Raw genomic sequence first — 24,326 nt, 5'->3', positions numbered from 1 at the left:
AAAGGGAAATAAAACGATTGCGCTTAAATTCAAGACTTTTTAATGGCTGGGTTGTTGCAGTAATAATACTGACAGAAATCAGCCAATTGGGCTTAAAAATACAAATGTAAACATCAAAAGGTTTTCTGAAAAGGCACTTTCGGTTTGGGAGAATGCTTCGAATGAATTGGGCCCTGAGTTGTACGCAAGTGATTCTCCGCTATGGTCGTAACCTGAATGTAAATCGGTGACACTCTCCAACCTGTCAGGAGAACAAATCCATCAGCTTGAAGTTAAAGAAGCTCTTCTTCTTCGGTTCCGTACAGAGTTTCTTGAAACAGTCCATCACAGATTTGTTGCAGTAGTTGAAGAATGCTTGCTCTGCTCTTTCCAGAACTCTATCCAAGTTCAGTGCTCCCTGCAAACTGGAGGTACAGAGAGCGGGGTGTAGTGGACATAATGTACAAGTGCAGCATAAACTGAAACATCAGTCAGGAAGTGACCAGCTGGTATCGTGTGTTGAGCTACAACCGCCCTCTATTTCACTGGGCTCCAGCGCTGGTCAATATTAATGACAACGGGTTGAATAATTTGAAGTTACCCAAATTTGATCCAATCGACTAATTTTTCTAAAACAATATTAAAGTGCTGACCCAATTGGGCAGTGGCACATTGGTTAGCACTGCTGCCTCACAGTGCCAGGGACCTGGGTTCGATTCCCGGCCCTTGGGTCACTTCTGTGCGGAGTTTACACATTCTCCCCGTGTCTGCGTGGGTCTCCTCCGGGTGCTCCAATTTCCTCCCACAGTCCGAAAGATGTGTTGGTTAGGGTACATTGGCCGTGCTAAATTCTCCCTCAGTGTACCCGAACAGGTACCGGAGTGTGGCAACTAGGGGATTTTCACTGTAACTTCATTGCAGTGTTAATGTAAGCCTGCTTGTGGCACTAACAAATAAACTAAACTAAATACATAATAAATAAAATAAACTAAATCCTACCTGGGTTCAACAGACCTTCGAACGGTTCACCCCCCACCCGCTATGGTTACTGTGCTGACGGGAGAGGAAAATTCTCTCTGGAGTGTTTGTTTACCTGTTTGTAAACTGAATGAGTTCCACTTCATCCGAGCATTTCAACAGCAGATCCTTCTTCTCCAGCAAGATCGCGGCACAGATGAAGAGTTCAAAGGTGTAATCATTGTTGGTCACAGGCAATTCTGGCCTCATCTTCCCTTCTATGGTTGCAGAAGAAAACACAGTTGGCAAACAGCCTGACTTATCAGAAAACAAACACTGGCGCTACTTAAGTCTCAAAAAAAAGAAAAAAAAAATTGGTTAAAGTTTACAGGCTCTGTCAGTTTCCCAAGCTACCTCTTCTAAAACAACCAATCGCTCCTATCAGTGGACCTCAGGAATGGCAAACTGCTGGCAGATCCAATCAAATATGAAAGACCATGTGAACAAAGAACAAAGAACAAAAACAGCCCGGGAAACAGGCCCTTCGGCCCAACGAGCCCGCGCCGCCATCTTAACACCACCAGTCCCCCCCTCCACCCATGACCCTTACCTAATGTTTTATGGCCATCCACATTGTGGTCATATAGTTTGAGACGAAAAACAAGCAGTCATTATGGACCCAGGTATCCCCAATTCCTTGAAAGACAGACTTCAGGTAAATTGCCAGAAAAGGACGTGGGAACAGGGATAGAGGACTAATTATGAATTCATAGCGCTGTGAATGGGTTTGGGTACTGTATTGTAGAAAGAATTCAAATTCAGCAGGGTGACCCACCTTTTTAATTCCTGGGACTCTTACCAGCAGAAGGTTAAGAGGAGATTTAGTCAAGTTTTTTTTTAATGATGAGGCGCTTTCATACTTTGTATGGAGGAAGCGAGCCAGGGACAAGTGGTCATGAGTTTAAAATTGGCAACAAATTGGGATAACCAAGTCTGCAAGACAGCCAAAGCATCTTGATGGGCCGAACAGCCTCCTCTGTGCTGTGCTGGGCAGCACAGTGGTTAGCACTGCTGCCTCGCAGTGCCAGGGACCCGGGCTCAGAAGGCTAAGGAAATTTGGCATGTCAGCTACGAACTTTTACAGCTGCACTATAGAAAGCATTCTTTCTGGTTGTATCACAGCTTGGTATGGGCTCCTGCTCTGCCCAAGACCACAGGGAACTACAAAAGGTCGTGAACATGGCCCAATCCATCACGCAAACCAGCCTCCCATCCGTTGACTCTGTCTACACTTCTTGCTGTCTTGGAAAAGCAGCCAGCATAATTAAGGGCCCCACGCGTCTCAGACATTCTCTCTTCAATTTTCCGTCGGGAAAAAGATACAAAAGTCTGAGGTCACACACCAACCGACTCAAGAACAGCTTCTTCCCTGCTGCTGTCAGACTTTTGAATGGACCTACCTTATATTAAGTTATCTTTCTCTACCTATGACCGTAACACTACGGTCTGCACTCTCTCGTTTCCTTCTCTATGGACGGTATGCTTTGCCTGCATAGCATGCAAGAAATAATACTTTTCACTGCAAGTTAATACATGTGACAGTAATAAATCAAATCAAATCAAATCCCAGCTTAAGTCATTGTCTGTGTGGAGTTTGCATGTTCTCCCCGTGTCTGCATGGGTTTCCTCTGGGTGCGCCAGTTTCCTCCCACAGTCCAAAGATGTGCAGGTTAGGTTGACTGGCCATGCTAAATTGACCGTAGCGTCAGGGGATTAGTGGGGTAAATATGTGGGATTACAGGGATAGGGCCTGGGTGGGATTGTGGTCAGTGCAGACTCAATGGGCCAAATGGCCTCCTTCGACACTGGAGGGTTTCTAATGATTGATCGTACAGGGTCGGTCATTTAAAACTGAAGTGCGTAGAAATTTCTTCTCGCAGAGGGTGAATCAATCTCTGGAATTCTCTGCCCCAAAGGGTGCTGGAGGCTGGATCATTAGAGTATTTAAAGTGGAGGCGGATAAATATTTGACAGATCGAGGAAGAGAGGGCTCTGGGGAAAAGACACAGGAGCTTAGGGCAGCACAGATTAGCCATGATCGTATTGGATGGCAGGGCAGGCCTGAAGGATGTGGTGGCCCACTCCTGCATCTATTTCTTGTGTACTATCTTTGAAAACAGTAAGAGAGAAATTCGTTGGCAAAGAGGATTACTGGAACTTTGCCACTGCGAGTGGCTGAAGGGGAGATTCTGGGCTCTTTCAAAGGGCAATGAAAGAGATAAAGGTTTGACGCTGGGAACTGTACAGGAGCAGGGCAACAGGATTAGGTCAGATTGTTCTAGCAAAGGACCAATATAGATACAACTGGCTGAACAACTCCCTTCTGCATTGTGATAATCTCCGTAGTAAAAGAACAGAACGCAACATTACTACTTATCGCACAAAGCATGGCAGGATCATAGAACGCAGCATAAAATCAGTCTGTTCCATTTACACAGCAAGTTATAATCATGTGGAATGCAGGCAAAAGGGAATTAGATGCATCCTTTAAAAGTGAATATTAGCAGCAGGAATGTGAGAAAGGAGTACAGGATTTGGGTGAGGGACTTTCAAAGAGATAGCATGAACACAATGAGCCTTGTTATAGAGGGAGTGCAGCGAAGGTTTACCAGGCTGATTCCTGGGATGGCAGGTCTGTCATATGAGGAGAAACTAAGTCGGTTAGGATTATGTTATAGGGAGTTGTTCAGCCAGTTGTATCTATATTGGTCCTTTGCTAGAACAACCTGACCTAATCCTGTTGCCCTGCTCCTGTACAGTTCCCAGCGTCAAACCTTTATCTCTGGAAGAGCGAGAGGGGATCTCATAGAAACCTATAAAACTCTAACAGGGTTAGAGAGGGCAGATTCCGAAAGAACATTTGCGATGGTGGGGGAGTCCAGAACTTGGGGTAAAAGTTTGAGGGTAAGGGGTAAAACTTTTAGGACTGAGCGAGGAGAAATTTCTTCACCCTCAGGGTGGTGAATGCTTGGAATTCACTACCACAGAATGTAGTTGAGGCCAAAATGTTGTGTGATATCAAAAAGATATTAGGGCAGCACGGTGGCACAGTGGTTAGCACTGTTGCCTCACAGCGCCAGGGGTCTGGGTTCAACTCCCGCCTCAGGTCACCGTGTGTGGAGTTTGCACATTCTCTCCATGTCTGCTTGGGTTTCTTCCGGGTGCTCCAGTTTCCTCCCACAGTCCAAAGGTGTGTGCGTTAGGTTGATTGGCCATGCTAGATTGACCCTTGTGTGAGGGGGATTAGCAGGATAAATACGTGGGGTTATGGGAATAGGGTCTGGGTGGGATTGTTGTCGGTGCAGACTCGATAGACCGAATGGCCTCCTTCTGCACTGTTGGGATTCTATGAGATTTAGCCGTTGGGGCTAAAGGAATCAAGGGATATGGGGGGAAAGGGGGGGGGGGAGGAAGGAAGGAAGGGGGGGAGGAAGGAAGGAAGGTGGGGGGGAAGAGGAAGGGGAAGGGGAAGGGGGGGGGAAATCTGGATATTGAATTCGATGATCAGCCATGACCATAATGAGTAGCGGAGCAGGCTCGAGGGGCCGAATGGCCTAATTCTGCTTTTAGTTTCTATGTTGCTATGTGCCGAATGATCTCATTCTGTGCTGTATGATTCCACAAGTCTTTGTCCCAGCCTTTTCTCCAGATAAGCTATCTAGGATTAGTCCCGCATTCCTAACTACTCCCCTTGGATCATAATATCGGTTTTCAAGCAAATTCCTTTTAAAAGATAACCCGAGAGTGGAGTCTGCAGCAGGGGATGTCATGGGCTGCATGGAATAGTTTAGCTTAGGAGGGGCCACTCGTGCCTGTCTCAGTTCTTTGGTGGAGATATCCGATTAGTCCGACTCCCCCACAGCCCGGTGAAAGTATTTGTCCAGTTCCCTTCTCAACGCGGTTACTAAATATACTGTGCTGGCTGGTCAGGACTGCAATCACACATCAAATCTCACAGCTTTCAGAAAAAAAAACCCTTAGTTCAGCTCCGACCAGCTCTGGTCTTGGAGAGGGTACACCAGAACGATAGCGCAACTAAAAGAGCGTTGTTACCAGCGTAGGTTTCACACAATAGGGCGGCACAGTGGTTAGCACTGCTGTCTCACAGCATTTTCTCTTTTGGTTTCACATTCCTGCATCTGCAGTAATTTGCTTTTAAGCGTGGATTTAAACTGATTTGGCAGAAGCTGCTAGAACGCTCTGCGATGCACCGCATCAATTCTTTGTGCTGCCCTTTCACGTGGCTCCTGCGTTGAACCTGCAGCGATCTCAACCATGATCCCGTTTAACAAAAGGAATTCTGCAGTCATTTCAGGCAGTTTCCAGCCAATGAGTTTCAGAATGCATTTTCAGAAAATGTTTCGACATGGTTTTTACGTTTAAAGCAGGTATTTAACGCGATTTACAAAGAGGAACACAAACCACCAGCAGAGGAGCCGGCTGAAGCACTGGTGGCTGAAGAGAGGTAGAAAGTTATACGGCCAACTGTGCAAGGACAGAAACAAATCCATTTCAATATCTACCCCACATACAGCTTTTCATATCATTCTCCTTTTCTGTATGTCAAACATTCCCCACGCACGGCAGCACAGTGGTTAGCACTGCTGCTTCACAGCTCCAGGGACCTGGGTTCGATTCCCGGCTCGGGTCACTGTCTGTGTGGAGTTTGCACATTCTCCTCGTGTCTGCGAGGGTTTCCTCCAGTTTCCTCCCACAGTCCAAAGATGTGCGGGTTAGGTTGATTGGCCAGGCTAAAATTGCCCCTTAGTGTCTAGGGATGCTAAGGTTAGAGGGTAAAATATGTAGGGATATGGGGATAGGGCCTGGGTGAGATTGTGTTCAGTGCAGACTCAATGGGCCGAAGGGCCTCTTTCTGCACTGTAGGGTTCTATGATTCATCCATCACACTGAAAAAGCTTACGGTGCATAAACTCACATCCCACATTCAATTATTGGAGTCAGCCCGGGCCCCACGCTTCACAATTACTTTGCTGAAACCTTGGCTGGCCGGAGTTGCAGTGATATTGCGACCCTGCCCCCCAACACACCCACACACACACACACACACCAGCGCAGTCCAGTTCTGGCCAAATGTGGGTCAGGTCGGGAGAGGGGGCTATGGGTTGCAGGAGTGGGGTCTGCAATATTTGATGGTGATGAGGGGGGGGGGGTGGCGGGGGGGTTTGATGACTAGTAGTTCTAGTAGTTGGCAGAGTTAGTTGGGGGGGAAAGGGCAGCGGTGTCAGAGTGTTGAGGGTGTCACATGCAGGACTCGGTCTGGATGTTTGAAATATTTACGCTGAAGTGGCTTTGTTTCTTCCAGCCTTTTCAGAGTAGCAATTAATGTAACGCTACCAGAACTATCCGAAGCTGGTAATTTAAATCGCTTTGTCGGATGGTTCCCAACTCAGTGCATCTGTCCAGGGGAAGTTGGCGCTTTTGGACTTATCCAGTAAATCCCAACAAACCCCACCCCCCCCAAATTGAACACTTTAGAGCCAGGAAGTTAAGGACTTTTGGATGAGACATTGAACTGAGGCCTTGTTTTCCCTCTCTGGTAGATGTAATAGATCCTACAGCCACTATTTTGAAGAGTTGGGGTATTTGGTGTCCTGACCAGGTCTTTTTTCCAAATTCATTCTTGGGATGTGGACATCTCTGGTTGGGCCAGCATTTATTGCCCATCTCAGGGGGTAGTTAAGACATTGCTGTGGGTCTGGAGTTACATGTAGGCCAAATGAGGTAAGGATGACAGATTTCCTTCCCTAAAGGGGATGTTAGTGAGCCAGATGGGTTTCATTTTACAACAATTGACAATGGTTTCATGATTACTATTAGACTTTTAATTCTAGGTCTTTATTGAAGTCAAATTTCACCATCTGCTGTGGTGGGATTCAAACCCGGATCCCCAGAGCATTACCCTGCGGTATCTGGATTGCTAGACCCGTGACAATCCCGCTGGTCACTGCCTCCCAACTGCACCACTACTTTCAAATAGACAGTTTTAAAAATGATTGACAAAAATCACCTGACATTTTATAACGGCAATGTCTGTCAAGCTTCTAGGAGGCTCCAAGTGGAAAGCAGATTGACAAGTGGAAGACATTTGAAATTTAGCACGCATTTCCACAAGGGTGAACAGAAACTCAGTGACAATGACTTCCCTGGAGGTGTGAGTAGCTCTTCCCCACTCATTAAAGCTGGAAGTGGGAACCATTCAAGTAAATTGCTACAGCATTTAGAAGACTGGCTAAAAGACAATGGAATGGGACCGTGCCCTGGATTTGGCTTAACCCAATACCTAAAATGATTCGACAGTTTGTGAGAGCAGCCATTTTAATTTTTGCACTGTATAAAGCCTGACTGAGGACAGCCACCCAGGATGAACTCTGAGACAAATCCTCAGAAAGGGTTTTCGGCCAAGGGAGAACAAAGAGGAAGGTAACCAGAAATCAAACGTTGTACTGCTGAACAAATCTAGGAAACCTTCCCGAGTCATGACCACAAACTAGTGAGGAACAAGAAACCTTCTCTCTCTCTCCTAGAACCTGCTGATTCCACCTGAAAAGGCAAACACCGTTTAATTGTCCACAAAAGCCATCACAGCTGCTGAACTCCTCTACTCTTCAATCCAACTAACCAACAATTTATTCACAAGCTACAGGCCTGCAGCGGGAACTGAGCTAAATGTTATCTTCCTAAGTATTGTTTATCCTTAACTGCATTTAATATTTCAATTATTTAATTTTTACAATTTGATTTGATTTTATTGTCACATGTATTAGTATACAGTGAAAAGTATTGTTTCTTGCGCCCTATACAGTCAAAGCGTACCATTCATAGAGAAGGAAAGGAGAGAGTGCAGAATGTAGTGTTACAGTCATAGCGAGGGTGTAGAGAAAGATCAACTTAATGCGAAGTAGGTCCATTCAAAAGTCTGACAGCAGCAGGGAAGAAGCTGTTTTTGAGTCGGTTGGTACATGACCTCAGACTTCTGTATCTTTTTCCCGATGGAAGAAGGTGGAAGAGAGAATGTCCGGGGTGCGTGGGGTCCCTGATTATGCCGGCTGCTTTTCCCCGAGGCAGCGGGAAGTGTAGACAGAGTCAATGGGCGGGAGTTAGTTGGTAAATTTATTACTTTGCGTTTTTTGCAGCAATAGTTTTGCAATAAACAAATGTTTACCTGGTTTAAGACTAAAGCTTTGCTGCTTTTTTTTCCCCCAATTGAATCGCTTGCAGATTTAAAAGGGTGCCACCTCAGGTGAGGGACACTTTGAAGAAATGTCCGTTATGTGGTCATGACAAGAAGCAGAAGCTTACTTCTCCAAATGGGCTTGCATTTGACAATTCACGGTCACCGTCGTATTTGGTTTCGGCAGGTTACTCACCTTCCCTCTGGAAATGCGTCATTCTCTCCAAGTGACGTGCACTTTCTGCCTCCAGTGAATTGAGCTCCAGGTGGTGACTGCTGAGGATCTCAAACAGGCGGATTGCATCGCTGTGCTCAAACTCACGCTGGAATCCCAGGAGTAGCCACCTGCCAACAGGGAAGAGAAGGCAGCCCCATAAGGACCACAAATGGAACAAGCCATTACCCACTTTTATTCAAAACTGCTACTGAAGACAATTACACAAGATTTTATAGCAGAGCAATAGGTCATTTGGCCCAAATGGGCCACGCCATATTTATGGTTCACATGAGGCTCTCCCCACTCTTCGTCTCTTGCTAATCAACATATCAAAGAACAAAGAAAGTTACAGCACAGGAACAGGCCCTTCGGCCCTCCAAACCTGCACCGACCATGCTGCCCGACTGAACTAAAACCCCCCACCTTTCCGGGGACCATACTCCTTTACTCCCATCCTATTCTTGTATTTGTCCAGATGCCCCTGCAAAGTCACTATTGTATCTACTTCCACTACCTGTCCTGGTAGCAAATTCCAGGCACCCACCACCCTATGTGGAAAGAAACTTGCCCCATACATCTTTAAACCTTGCCCCTCACACTGTAAACCTGTCCTCTAGTAATTGACTCTTCCAACTTGGGGAAAAAGCTTCTGACTATCCCCTCTGTCCATGCCTCTCATAATCTTGTAGGCTTCTATCAGGTCGACTCTCAATCTCCGTAGTTCCAGTGAGAACAAATCAAGTTTCTCCAATCTCTCCTCGTTGCTAATGCTCTCCATTCCAGGTGACACCCTGATAAATCTTTTCTATACCCTCTCCAAATCCTCCACATCCTTCTAGTAATGTCCTTCTAATCCATTTACCCCCATGTATACATCTAGCCGCCCCGCCCCCCCACTTAAATGCATCTATTTTGTTGAGGCTGTTTGCCTCAACCACTCCTTGTGGTAGCAAATTCCACATTCTCATTACTCTCTGGGTAAAGATGTTTCTCCTGAATTCCCGATTGGATTTAATAGTCATTATCTTATATTGATGCTCCCTAGTCCAGGCCTTCCATACAAGTGGGAACATCTCTACCCGTCGACTCCTTTCATAATCTTAATAATGTGCAGACACAAACACGAGAACAGTACGAGGAGGTCTGCTTCCAGTTTATTAATTTAGTGGTTCAAGAAGATGACTCACCACTATTTTCTCAAGGGTAATTGGGGATGGGCAATAAACATTGTTCTAGCCAATGACCCCACATCCCATGGAATATAATGAAAAGGGACATGCTGTCAAACCTTTTCTTGCACTTCCCAGGACAGATGGAAGAATACCAAATTTCAAAGGGAACAATTTATTAATTTTATAAAAAATTGTGAATAAAAACACATTGTAACAAAGAAACCCGATATCATTCTTGACAGTGATCCACTTGATTGGCACGTGCTGGCTTTAGAGAGGGTCCAGGGGAGGTTCACAAGAACGATCCCAGGAATGAAGGGTTGGTCATATGAAAAGCGGTTGAGTCTGGGTCCATACTCAATGGAGTTTAGAAGGATGAAGGGGGATCTAATCGAAACTTAGCGAATACTGAGAGGCCTAGATAACATGGATGTGGAGAGGATGTTTCCACAAGTGGGAGAGACTAGAACTCAAGGGCACAACCTCAGACTGAAGAGACGCTTCTTCAAAACTGAGATGGGGAAGAATTTCTTCAGCCAGAGAGTGGTGAATCAGAGGATGATGGAATTCATTGCCACACTGAGGGAGGCCAGGTCACTGAGTGTCTTTAAGACAGAAATAGATAGGTTCATGATCAATAAAAAGATCAAGGGTTACGGGGAGAAGGCAGGGGGATGGGGATGAGAATCAGATCAGCCATGATTGAATGGCGGAGCAGACACGATGGGCCAAATGGCCTAATTCTGCTCCTATTTCTTATGGTCTTAAACCAGCAAGACTAAGGAGCAAATTATTTTCTCGCACCTGTTGACAGTCCAAGGGAGACTCTTCCTATTATGGTAAAACAAGTCAATCTTTTTCCCCGCACACGTTTAACTGCAACAGCAAAATCTCTTCATCGGATTGACAATTCTTATTAACCTCCCCCAGAGCACATTTAGACAAACGGACTGGCTAATATGTTCTTTCACACTTCACAGCAGTCAACCGCACACTTGCATTTCCATGCCAAGCTCAGGCAGAAGGTTTATTATTACTGGAACAGGAAAGAGGTGGTGAACAGAGGCTCTGTTTCCACCGTGCTTATAATGCCGGCTGAATATCAAAAAGATTTCTTTTCAGAAAGAATTTTGTTTTGAGGGTTTAGGGTTTGATCTCACATCAAATAACAAGTTTTCTCTGGCACTTCAGGATACAAGGATAGTAATTATATTCTCGTACTGACATTCAAAGTGTTTCGATCACACTCCACTCCCAATTTCCGCAACGTGATATTACTTAGGTCTTGGTTATCATCTAGAACAATGGTTCCCAACTTCTTCTGTGTGTCACGACACACCTCGATATAATGAAATAAATTGAAGCACACCTCTTATTTTCTCTGAGCTGCCATTTTTGAGATTACACTTTTTGCGTGGAGGCCACTGGGACCTTTGTCTTTAGCTCCAAGTCCCGTTGGTCATCCACATAGGCCTGACCAAGATAAAAAACCTAAAGTGCACATGTGCGGCTCCTGCCAGAATTGTCAACCACAGAGCAGTGGGGTGGCACAGTGGTTAGCACTGCTGCCTCACAGTGCTAGGGAACCGGGTTCGATTCCCAACTTGCTCCAACAATCTTCCCACAATCTGAAAGACATGGTTAGGGTGCATTGACATAAGAACATAAGAAATAGGAGCAGGAGTAGGCCATCTAGCCCTTCGAGCCTGCCCCGCCATTCAATAAGATCATGGCTGATCTGCAGTGGATCAGTTCCACTTTCCCACTTTCTCCCCATAACCCTTAATTCCCTTGTCTGTCAAAAACCTATCTACCCATGGCTTAAATATATTCAACAAGGTAGCCTTCACCACTTCAATGGGCAGAGAATTCCAGAGATTCACCACCCTTTGAGTGATGAAGTTCCTCCTCAACTCCGATCTAAACTGCCCCCCCACCCCCAATATTTTGAGGCTGTGCCCTCTAGTTCTGTTTTCCTTTCTAAGCAGAAAGAATCTCTCTACCTCTACCCTATCTAGCCCCTTCATTATCTTATAAGTCTCTATAAGATCCCCCCTCAGCCTTCTAAACTCCAATGAGTACAGACCCAGTCTATTTAATCTCTCCTCAAACTAACCCCCTCATCTCTGGCATCAGCCTGGTGAACCTTCTCTGTACTCCCTCCAAGGCCAATATATCCTTACACAAATAAGGCGTATATAAATACCCCAACAGGCGCTGGAGGGTGGCAACTAGGGGAATTTCACAGCAACTTCATTGCAGTGTTAATGCAAGCCTTACTTGTGACTAATAAGCAAACTTTAAGGGGAGAGCTAGTTTTAGTTTAATTCCGTGAATTTTGAATCATTCTGGATCTTTGTTCGTGGCACACTTGGCTTTTCACGGCACACCAGGATGCTGAGACACCTTGGCGGGGAACCACTGAACTAGAATACTCTGTCTGAAAGGGTGCTGGAAACAAATTCAATTACAATGTTCAAACAACAAATAACATCTTCAGCACAGTGTAAGGTCTCAGTGTACTTCACAGGTGAATTATAAAACTAAATATGACACTGAACCACTGATGGAGATATTAAGTCAGATGACCATATGTATTAGTCACATGTATTAACATACAGTGAAAAGTATTGTTTCTTGCACGCTATACAGACAAAGCATACCGTTTATAGAAAAGGAGTGCAGAATGTAGTGTTACAGTCATAACTAGGGTGTAGAGAACAATCAACTTAATGCGAGGTAAGTCCATTCAAAAGTCTGACAGCAGCAGGGAAGAAGCTGTTCTTGAGTTGGTTGGTACGTGACCTCAGTCTTTTGTATCTTTTTCCCGACGGAAGAAGGTGGAAGAGAGAATGTCCGAGGTGTGTGGGGTCCTGAATTACACTGGCTGCTTTACCGAGGCAGCGGGAAGTATAGACAGAGTCAATAGATGGGAGGCTGGTTTGAGTGATGGACTAGGCTTGGTCAAATGATGCCTTTTAAGGAGTGTCTTAAAGGAGGGAAACGAGATAAGAGAGACGGAGAAATGTAGGGGGTAGGGCGGAATTCCAGAGCTTGGTGCTCACCTGATAAAAATTGACCAAGTTTTGAAATCTTTAACTGACCCCAGCCTCAACGCTATTTTAAGGAACAGAGTTCCAGATTTTCACTATCCCTTGTGCTTCCAGATGTCACTGAGTCACGCAGCTCAGATTTTAAGGTTCCGCTTCCCCTGTTCAGGACTCCCTCTCTCCCCCACCCCTCCCAAGACGTTCCCACTAGAGGAAAGAGTTTCTCTCTGTCTATCTTATCTAACTCCTTTAATCAACTTAAGCATCTCGATTAAATCACAGATAAAATTCTAAGGCGGGAACACCTGAGCTTTCCCCACAGCAGCCACTGTTCAGCCGTGTCTCTCTGAATAGCACTGTGACGTGAACGCTTGATAGGCGTTTGAATGAGGGGCAGCTCTGCTGGGAGCTGGTGCCTTTTTTTTTAAGAAAGCGGGAAGCCTTGGGGGCCAAGCTTCGTTCTGAACCTTGCGGAGATAGAGGAGGTTTGCACCTCAGCAGAGTGAAAGGGGAGTGGCTGAAAAGGAATTAGGCAGCCGATCGGTAAACATCTCTAAAAGAGGGGAGGCGCTGAGTGCGACTATCATTGCCTTACCTGTGACAAAAGGTGAGGCCATTCATATCATCCCTCAGAAGGTGAGCATAAAGCTGCGGGTCCAGTTCCTTCAGCAACTGCTCCTCGAGTCCTGTGACACACATACAGTACCGTGCAATCAAACAAACAGGTTCTATCTCGTCAGTGAAAGCCCCCTGTAGAGATTAGACGTGTTAAACAATGCATCAGAACAGTGGGAGGCCATTCAGCCCCTCCAGCCTGCCTTAAATAGAGAGTGCTGGTGGGGGCACACCTGGAGTACTGCGTATGGTTTTGGTCTCCTTGCTTGAGAAAGGACATACTGACACTGGAGGGGGTGCAGGGGAGATTCGCTAGGTTGATTCTGGAGTTGAGAGGGTTGGCTTATGAGGACAGACTGAGTAGACTGGGGCTATACACACTGGAATTCAGAAGAATGAGGGGAGATCTTACAAAAACATATAAGATTATGAAGGGAATAGATAAGATAGAAGTAGGGAAGTTGTTTCCACTGGCGGGTGAAACTAGAACTAGGGGGCATGACCTCAAAATAAGGGGAAGCAGATTTAGGACTGAGTTGAGGAGGAACTTCTTCACACAAAGGGGTGTGAATCTGTGGAATTCCCTGCCCAGTGAAGCAGTTGAGGCTACTTCATTGAATGTTTTTAAGGCAAGGATGGATATATTTTTGAACAGTAAAGGAATTAAGGATTATGGTGAGCAGGCGGGTAAGTGGAGCTGAATCCACGAAAAGATCAGCCATGATCTTATTGAATGGCGGAGCAGGCTCGAGGGGCCAGATGGCCTACTCCTGCTCCTAGTTCTTATGTTCTTATTGTTATTTGATTCAATCCTGCCCATTATACATCCCGATTCCATTTTCCCGTGTTGTTCCTGTGATGCTTAAAACCCTGTAGCTAATGGAAATCTATCAAAATCTCAGTCCTTAGGTTTTTAAATGCCCCCCTCCCAGGCCTCAACAGCGTTTTTGGGAGGAGTGGCAGGGGGTGGGGGAAGAGAGGTCCAGATTTCCAGAAACCATTTTGTGAAGCAGTGCTTCCTGACATCGTCCTGTGAATAGGCTGGCTCTAATTTTAAGGGGTTCTGAAGCTTAGAATCCCAGAGTTAAAACAAAATAGAGCCTCCACTATGATTAGCAACAAATGCCGCATGCACATAGGCACACATTCTCCTGATTCACCTGATGTTTCAGTGACCATTCTGTATTTAAATTAGTCTGTAATACACCTCAATTTCACACAGGTTAACAGTTTTCAAGTATCTGGAACCCCAATGTTATTTAGTTGCATCCATACCCACACCTAGTTGTGTCTATACCCAAGGCGGCAGTGGTTAGCACTGCTGCCTCACAGCGCCAGGGACCCGGGTTTGATTCCTGGCTTGGGTCACTGTCTGTGTGGAGCTTGCATGCTCTCCTCGTGTCTGCGTGGGTTTCCTCCGGGTGCTCTGGTTTCCTCCCATGGTCTGAAAGGTGTGTTGGTTAGGGTGCACTCACCCAAACAGGCGCAGTGTTGCTCTCATGTGGGCACCAGGGCTAATTAAGGTGCAGTCTGCCTGTGTACAAAATGGTAGGATTGGGTTTTCAATCCAGCCACACAGGAACAACAACCTAGAATCATAGAATAGAATCCCTACAATGCAGCAGGGGCCATTCAGTCCATCGAGGCTATGCCAACTCTCTGACAGAGTATCTTAACCCCCCACCCTAGCCTTGTAACCCCACACGTTTACCATAGCTAATCCACCAAATCTACACATCTTGGCTCACTAAGGGGCAATTAGGGGAATTTCACAGTACCTTCATTGCAGTGTTAATGTAAACCTTACTTGTGACTAATAAATACTTTTTACTTTACTTTTACATTCTTCACTTTTATGCTCACTCTGCACGTCAGCCCATTTTGGGGGGGGGGATTTTCCGAGGATTCAAAGGTCAAACTTGCACACCAAAATCCACGGTGGTTCCAATTCAGAACAAATTCTCTTTCATCACCCACACCCTCCTAACCTCGGGCAGTGAGCTGAAAACGTTATTCTTGCTCACAGCACGGTTACGTTTCCCTTGTAACACCCTTGTGAGGCTTCTTACTGTGTTTACTCCAGTCCAACGCCGGCATCTCCACATCATGGTTACATTTCCCTTCACAGGGCCCATCCTCTCCCTCTCGGGAGAAATTTGTTCCACCTCATTATTTCCTCTTTTAAAAATGACCCCCCCAACATTTCAGCGTCTGGTGAGCCGATAACTTGATGGTTAACAGCGCTGGCTTGGAATGTCGACAGAAATGACTTGAGATTGGGGGTTGAAACAAATTCAAATCTATTCATCACATTTAATTAGACCTCAGCATAATCACTAATAGGGACAGGTCACCAACATGAATCATATCAAATCTATTAAGTCCTCATTCTCACCGCTGGGAGTATAGTCAAAACTATCCTGTTGCATATTAAACATCATCCATGTCTCTTTTAAGCTAGTAAGAAGTCTGACAACACCAGGTTTAAGTCCAAACGATTTATTTGATAGTAAATCGGTTGGATTTAAACCTGGTGTTGTCAGACTTCTTACTGTGTTTACCCCAGTCCAACGCCGGCATCTCCACATCATTTAAGCCACACAGTGCAGCTAGTATTTGAGCTCTGAATTTTTCAATGCCCCCTATTTCCTTTGCTTCTTCCAGCTGCCGTCAGCCCTGTCTCAGTGATTCCCTCCGAAACCCCTGCACTTTCTTGCCCCCTTTAACAAGCTGCCGAACACCTGCCTCTTTGCCCCATGCTCGCTGGTCACCCAACACAGTTCAAGCGTCAAATCTTTGTCTGATAATGAATGACTCCTGCGAAGCACTGGGGGGACATTTTACGATGCTAAAGGTGCTATACAAATGCAAGTGGTGGCACAGTGGTGAGCACGAGGGACTTGGGTTTAATTTCTGCCTTGGGTCACCGTCTGCGTGGAGTTTGCACCTTCTCCCCGTGTCTGTGTGGGTTTCCTCCGGGTGCTCCGGTTTCCTCCCACAGTCCAGAAGGTGTGTGGGTTAGGTAGATTGGCCATGCTAAATTGCCTTCAGTGTCAGGGGGTTAGTAGATTAAATAAGTAGGGTTATTGCGATAGGGCCTGGGTTGAATTTTGGTCAATGCAGACTCAATGGGCCGAATAGCTTCCTTCTGCACTGTAGGGATCTATGAGCCATAGTAAGTGTGTGGGGTTTCAAGGATAGGGCAGGGAGAGGGCTTGGGTAAAATACTCTGTCAGAGAGTTGGCGTAGACTCGATGGGCCGAATGACCGCTTCTGCACTGTAGGGATTCTGTTCTGTGATTCTAAGCTGTTGTTCCAGGGGGGTTGGGCTAACCCTAACCCAATCCTACACTTTGTGCACAGGCAGACTGCTCCTTAATTGGTCCTGGTGCCTTCACAAAGTCATCAACGTGCGCTGGTCAGCTTTTGGCGTCTTTGTTTGCATTGAAATGCCAAGTGTTCAACCACCTTCCACAGAGTGGCCACACGCCCTGGGCTGTAGGGCTCCTGCACTGACCATCAATTTAAAAGAGGCTCAGGCCAGGGTAGGAAACAACCATTTCATTCCTCAGCTACCAGCCCCATCCCCTGTCCCTGGCAACAGTCTGAGAGTACGGCAGTCTGTTTGTAATCATTTGATCCAGAAGTGAGGTTCCAACTTCATATTCAGGCTATCGCCAGATCGTATATTCCCCCATCTCAATGGCATTGTTCGACTTTGCTCGTCTCAGCTCACCTGTTGCTGCTGCTGAAATCCTGAAGCACTCCTCCGTTATCGCTAAACACCTTCGTTTGCAATGCAAGACCAGCTGCTCTCCCATCTGTAAACCAGAGTTCGTCAAAAACACTGCTGCCTGGGTCTTAACTGCAGCAAGTCCCACTCCATGCTCGCTGGCCTACACTGGCACCCGGTCAGGCAACAGCACAACTTTAAAATTCTCATCCTTGTTTCAAATCCCTCTGTGGCCCCTTCCCACCTTCACCAGCTCCCCCGCCCCCCACCATACCCCCAACTCTCTCCACCACCATCTCTGCAATTCCCTCCAATCCCACAACCCCCTGATCTTCTCACTCCCCTAATTCTGGCCTCATGCGCATTCCCAATTATTATTTCTCTATCAATGGAGGCTGCGCCTTCAGCTGTGTGGCCCCAAGCTCTGGAATTCCCTCCCTAATCCTCTTCACCTCGTTTCCAAGGCGGAAATTAAACCCAAGTCCCTAGTGCTGAGAGGCACTCCTCAAACCTCTCTCTCTCTGCCCATGAGCTCACTTGAAGTCATATCCCCTTACCTAGCTTGGTGTCAAACTTGTTTTATAACATTCCTGTGATGAGTCTCGGGGGTTTTCACTATAATAAACGCACTGTAGAAATAAATTGTTTTCTTCTCAACATGAACCCTTTCAGACGAAGGAGTGGCCTGGTGTGTTGGCAGTCAACACTGGACAGAAAACAAGTGATCCAAAAAGCCAACTATACCAGGGCATGGTTTTGACAGTCTTGCCAGGGTTGTGCTGACCACCAGAGCTGGAGGGGCCAATGGGAAAGGATCTAGTCAGTATGAGCGAGGTGACTGCCCAACACTGGGGTGAGGGAATGGGGACTGCCAGACATTCTCAGACACTGGCCACGTCTCCAACCAAGAAATTCTTAAACAGAACAATGTCGGCATTGAAATGTCAGATACTGGGGGGGGGGGCAATGCACTTAAGGTGAAAGGGGGAAGTTCAAAGGAGATGTGAGGGGCAATTTTTTTTTAAACAGAAAGTGAGTTGTAGGGGTGGTGATGCAAGCAGATTCAATAGGGGTGTTTAAGGGGCTTTTAGATTAGCACATGAATATGCAAGGAATAGAGAGATATGAACCAAGGGCAGGCAGAAGGGATTAGTTTAATATGGCGTCATGTTTGGCACAACAGCGTGGGCCGAAGGGCCTGTATGTGTGCTGTACCGTTCTATATTCTATTGTTCAGCGATCTATCAAGTGAAAGAGTCTCGGTTAAACTGCAGGCCAGGATTGGTAGCTATCGTTTCACTTCTCAGTTATCGATTTCTGACTCCATCCATCTCCATGGCAAAAACTTGAGATTAAGCCAGACTGTTTCAAGTTTGAACATGAGATGAGCTTCCGACATTATATGAATGCCAGCTCCAAGATCATCTATTGTCATAATGTAGTCCCACATCACTCTGTCTCTCATCTGCTGCAGATAAACCCTGGCCACTTATGGGGGGGGTGGCACATGTATACTCACTTGCTGCATGTTTTAAAGTTTATTTATTAGTGTCACAAGTAGGCTAACGTTAAGACTGCAATGAAGTTAGTGAAAATCTCCTGGTTGCCACACTCCGGTGCCTGTTCGGGTACTCAGAGAATTTAGCATGGCCAATGCATCTAACCAGAGGAAACCGGAGCACCTGGAGGAAACCCGTGCAGACATGGGGAGAATGTGCAATACCTACACAGACAGTGAGTGACCCGAGGCAGGAATTGAACCCATGTCCCTGGCACTGTGAGGCAGCAATGCTAAAAACTGTGCCACTGTGCTACCCTACCAGCCTCCAGGGATATGCCAACTCCCAACTCAGCCAACATACTGGAAACTCCTGGCATAGGGAGCTTCTGTTTAGTGCATGGGGAACTGATTGTAAAAGTCGGGAGGTTATGCTTTAGTCATACAGATTATTGGTGAGAACAGGTGTGGAGTACTGTGTCTATTATATAGCTCTTCTTATTTAAGCATGGATGTAAATGCATTAGAAGCAGTTCAGAGAGCACGTACTAGACTAATTCCAAGAACGAGGCTTATCCAATGAGGAATGATTAGACATGCTAGGTTTGTATCCTTTGGAGCTTAGTAGGAGGCGACTTGATTGAAAACTTTAAGGCCCTGAAGGGCTGGAGATAGATGTGGAGAGGATGTTTCCTTTTGTGGGAGAATAAGAACTGGGGGTCACTGTTTGAAAATAAAGGTCACCCATTTGAGACTGAGATGAGAAGAAATTCCTTCCCTCAGAGGGTGGTGAGTTACTAGAACTTTCTTCTTCGAAAGGCAGTGGAAGCAGAGTCTTTGAATATTTTTAAGGCAGAGTTAGATAGATTCTTGATAAACAAGGGGGCGAAAGGTTATTGGGGTAGGTGGGAGGTTACAACCAGATCAGCCATGATCTTACTGAATAGTTGGGCAGGCTCGAAGGGCCGAACGGCCTATTCCTGCTCCTAACTTGTTTGTCTGTACGTGCGTGCGCAACCTTTTGTTCCCAAGGAGCAAAATCCCAGCTTCTCCGGTCTTTCCAGAGAATGAAATACCTCTTCCCTGGTACCCATTCAAGAAAATGTCTCCAAGTCCTTAATGTCCACCACTTTTGCAGCCTCGATGGGCAAGGGTACTGCCTCGAGTGAGAGATAATTAACAGCGACAAAGGCCAAGTGTTAAGCTTCAAACTGGCATGGCATAGGTACTGGACAGGAGATGGCAGCAAAGTGTCACAATCTGTAACACTGAAACAGCAGCAGTGTACTGAAAAACCCAGCGATTAGAATCACGGCCATGTAAAAGTAAGTGTACACCCATAACCAAGTCAAAGGCATCGTGCGATTGGAAAAAGTATGGGACCCGGTTGAGGAATTTCAGTTTCTGTGGACAGATGGCAGAAACTGAGGCTGTTCACATAGGAGATAGGAGTAGGCCATTCCATAAGACCATAAGACATAGAGGCAGAATTAGGGCACTCAGTGAATCACATCTGCTCCTCCATTCAATCATGGCTGTTTTTTCTCTCATCCCCATTCTGCTGTCTTTTCTCCTGATCCTCTTATTAATCAAGAACCTCTCTATCTCTGTCTTAAAGACACTCAATGACCCGGCCTCCGCAGCCTTCTGTGGCAAAGAGTTCCACAGATTCACCACTCTCTGGCTGAAGAAATTCCTCCTCATCTCTGTTTTAAAGGATTGTCCCTTTAGCCTGAGGCTGTGCCCGCTGGTTCTAGTTTCTCCTACTAGTGGAAACATCCTCTCCATGTCCACTCTATCCAGGCCTCACAGTATCCTGTAAGATTCAATAAAGTCCCCCCCCCTCATCCTTTTAAACTCCAATGAGTACAGAGCCAGAACCCTCAACTGTTCCTCATACGACAAGCTCTTGTTTCTGGGGATCTTTCTCGTGAACCTCCTCTGGACTCTTTCCGAGGCTAGCACATCCTTCCTTAGTTACGGAGCCCAAAACTCGCAGTATCCTGTAAGTCTCAATAAGATCCCCCCTCATCTTTCCAAACTCCAATGAGTACAGACCCAGAGTTCTCAGCCATTGAGTCTGCTCCGCCAGTCAATGCCTGATTATCTCCCTCCATGTCATTGTCCCTCATACCACTGAATGCCACTGCTTCCCAGAAATCAATCTATTTCTGTCTTGATCACATTCAATGATTGAGCTTCCACTACCTGACCAAGGTTAAGGGGAAATTTAGCAAGACGTTTTCAAAATCACAAAGGCTTTTGGGGAAATGAGGAGGACCCTCCAATGGCCGGAGGGTCAATAAACAGAAGACACAGAGTTAACATAATTAGCAAAAGGAGCAGAGATGAGAGGGGAGGAATTTCATTTTTACAGAGCGAATCTGGAAGGCGCTGCTTGTAAGGGTTGTGCAGGCAGATTCAATAGTAACTTTCAAAAGGGAACAGGATAAATACTTGGAAAGAAAAAATTGATGCAAGGATGTGGGCTAAGAGTTGGGTTCGGGACACCCAACCTATTCCTAGATTCTCACAGCGCTTGTGATATGTGCTAAGCGCGTTGGGGCAAGACGTAAAATTTAAATAAATGGCATTAATAGTGGCAACCACACCTGCCTGAAGTGACACCAAGAAGTACAACCAATTGCAAGGGTCATGAATCTTTGGAACACTCTTACCCAGACAGCAGGTGAAGGCAGGGTCAATTTTTAAGGCAGAGGGAGATATATTCTTGGTTAACAAGAGAGTCAAAGGTTATTGGGGGTGTAGGTGAATGTAGAGCTGAGACCACCATCAAATCGGTCATGGTCCAACTGAACAGTGGAAAAGACTCAAGGGGCTAGATAGCCTATTCCTATGGCGATGACCTAGTGGTATTATCAGTACACTATTAATCCAGAAACTCAGTCATGATCTAGGAATGCAGGTTCAAATCCCGCCACGGCAGATAGCAGAATTTGAATTCAATAAAAAATATCTGGAATTAAAAACCTACTAATGACCATGAAACCATTGCTGATTGTTGGAAAAACCCATCTGGTTCACTGATGTCCTTTAGGGAAGAAAATCCGCCATCCTTACCTGGTCTGGCCTGCATTGACTCCAGAGCCATAGCAATGTGGTTGACTCTCAAATGCCCTCTAAACAAGGGCAACTAGGGATGGGCAATAAATGCTGGCCAGCCAGCGACGCGCGTGTCCCACGAATGAATTTAAAAAAAAATTCCCGCTCTCAAATCGTATGTGAATGTGCCCTTGGGCAACTCAAGAGCAGTTTGCAAGTGAACCAACAACAGCCTCTAAGAAAACCAACAACACTGCAGTAAAGTAACACCTTCAACGGAGTCCAGCATCTCAAGGTGCCCTCACAGAGTATTTTTAGACAAAATGGACACTCAACGACATAAGAAGACATTAGGACCGAGGACCAGAAGCTTAGTCAAAAAGACGTGTTTTAAGAAGAATCTTAAAGGGAGGAGTGAAGAAGTGGGTAGGCATAAAACAAAGAGGTCTCAGCCCAAATCTGAGCAGATGGCTACAGTGGACTTACTAATTTTCCTTATCAAGCCCTCTTCTTTGAAGTCGAAAGACATTTTCTCAAAGTAGAATGCTGAGCACCAGTATGCATCCACTTCAGAGTCCAGCACCTCTAGGAAGCGACTAACAAGGTCATTCATGCCTTGAGCATAGCTCACATCTAAAAAGACAGGGGAAAAAAGCTTCTTTTAAAAAAAAGAGAACACATATTGCACACACCCTAAGAAGTTATTTTGGATCAAAAAAGCCATTGTTATGAACATTAATTTTATAAATTGACTAAATGGTATTTTCTGAAGGCACCGTGGCACACCGCCAGGTACCCGGGATCAATTCCCGATTTGGGTCACTGTCTGTGTGGGGTTTGCACGTTCTCCCCGTGTCTGCGTGGGTTTCCTCCGGGTGCTCCAGTTTTCTCCCATGGTCCGAAAGGCAGGTTGGTTAGGTGCACTGATCCGAACAGGTGCCAGAATGTGGCGACCAGGGGAGTTTCACTGTAACTTTTTTGCAGTGCTGATGTAAGCCTTACTTGTGACTAGTAAATAAACTTTAAACTTCACTTTTTGCGCAAGGCACTATAAGAATGAGCAGCGACAAATCTGGCTGATTCTTTTATTCATTCAGGGCATGTGTACATCACTAACAAGGCCAGCATTTATTGCCTATCCCTAACTGCCTTTAAGCAGGTGAAATAGGGGAGATTTTGACCTCAAAGACGGCAGAACAGTTTCCTACACTTGAAATTATGCCAGGATTACAGAGGGCAGCACGGTGGCTAACACTACAGCCTCACAGCGCAACAGATCCAGGTTCAATTTTGTCCTTGGGTGATAGTGTGGAGTTTGCACATTCTCCCTATGTCTGCGTGAGTTTCCTCTAGGTGCTCCGGTTTCCTCCCACACTCCAAAGATGTGTGGGTTAGGTGGATTGGTCATGCTCAATTGTTCCTGTGCCAGATGGATTCGTGAGGTGAATATGCGGGGTTAGGGGATAGAGTACAAGTGGGATTGTTGTCAGTGCAGACTTGATGGGCTGCATGGCCTCCTTCGGTACTGCAGGGATTCTATGATTTTAATAAAATCCTTTACTACCAAGAGTCTTGGCTCAGCGGGTAGCATTCTTGACTCGGAATCAAGAAGTTTGAGCTCAAGTACCACTCCTCAAATTTATACATAAAATCCAGACTGATACTTCCAGGGCAGTACTACGAGTATGCTGCACTGTTGGATGTGCCATTCTTTGGATGAGACGCTGATCTCAGAGTCCATCTGCCCTTTCAAATGGTCGAAAGAAATCCACGCTATGATTTGAAGATGAGCAGAAGGGAGTACTGACCAACATCGATCCTTCAAGCAAAGTCACAGAAATCGCCTTATCTGCTCATTGCTACAACGTCAAGTGTGGGATCTTGCTGTGCACACATTGGCTGCTTCGCTCCTTGCACTACAGCAGCAGCTGCTAAGTGCTTCGGGACACCCTGAAGTTGTGAAAGATGCTACACAAATGCAGGCCGATCTTTTTCTATCGATAACTCATGGGAGCAATACTAAGAAGGAGAGCAAATGTAATGATTGCGTTACCTGGATGAAATGCAGCAAAAGTGATGAGTATATCTCTCAACACCATTAGATTGATCACGCCTTCATTTCTAGGGAACAAAACAAACATTATATTGTGATATAGACAATGATAACAGGCAGAGAAACCTGAATTTGTGAAAAATGCAACGACTGAAGCGAAGTACTGAGAGCACTTTGTTCTGGGCACCATACATGTATTAGTCCTTGGGAAGAATATATTGACCTTGGTGGGAGTGCAGTGCAGATGCACTAAATGATATCTGGACTCTGAATTACGAGGAGAGATAACATAATTAAGGAAGAGCATAAAATGCTGGACACGTCCAGTGTGTGTGGAGAGAAAAACAGAGTTAATGCTTCAGATCAATGACCTTTCATTGGACTCCGGTATTGACAATGAAGCTAATTCTGTAACGTCCATTGGACATAGGAGTAGAATTAGGCCACTCAGCCCATCGACTCTGCTCCACCATTCAATCATCGTTGATATTTTTCTCATCCCCATTTTCCTGCCTTTTCCCCTTATTAATCAAGACCCTATCTATCTCTGTCTTAGAGACACTCCACAGTCCTGTGACCTGGCCTCCCCAGTCTTCTGCGGCAGAGTTCCAAAGAGTCACCACTCTCTGGCTGAAGAAATTCCTCCTCATCTCTGTATTAAAGGATCATCCCTTTAGCCTGGGATTATGCCCTCTGGTTAATCAAGAAACTATCCATCTCTGTCCTAGACACACTCA

At 45.8% G+C, this 24,326-nt stretch overlaps 1 protein-coding gene across 1 annotated transcript; it reads right to left on the bottom strand.

Annotated features, from left to right (window-relative positions):
- Positions 1-23: 23 nt before the first annotated feature.
- On the bottom strand, positions 24-23,651 carry LOC145342859 (TBC1 domain family member 15-like). The gene is made up of 6 exons (XM_080188390.1): positions 23,590-23,651; positions 22,023-22,169; positions 13,223-13,313; positions 8,385-8,533; positions 1,073-1,214; positions 24-404 (listed from the first exon to the last, which is right to left on the bottom strand). The coding sequence occupies exons 1-6, from the start codon at positions 23,633-23,635 to the stop codon at positions 245-247; spliced, it is 735 nt and encodes a 244-aa protein (XP_080044516.1). The 5' UTR covers positions 23,636-23,651; the 3' UTR covers positions 24-244.
- Between the last annotated feature and the right edge of the window lie 675 nt (positions 23,652-24,326).

Source organism: Carcharhinus amblyrhynchos, chromosome 5 (genome assembly GCF_965287045.1).
Source record: "Carcharhinus amblyrhynchos chromosome 5, sCarAmb.v2.hapA, whole genome shotgun sequence".
NCBI lineage: Eukaryota > Metazoa > Chordata > Chondrichthyes > Carcharhiniformes > Carcharhinidae > Carcharhinus > Carcharhinus amblyrhynchos.
Note: the sequence above shows the minus strand (reverse complement) of the source record. Positions and strands in the feature narration are given on the sequence as shown.

Coding starts and splice junctions, on each gene's coding strand:
- LOC145342859 (XM_080188390.1), bottom strand. CDS start 23,635: ATGGTGTTGAGAGATATACTCATCACTTTTGCTGCATTTCATCCAG. Junction 13,314..22,022: donor GGGCTTGATAAGGAAAATTA/GTAAGTCCACTG, acceptor TGTGTGTCACAG/GACTCGAGGAGCAGTTGCTG. Junction 405..1,072: donor CTCATTCAGTTTACAAACAG/GTAAACAAACAC, acceptor CTGTACCTCCAG/TTTGCAGGGAGCACTGAACT.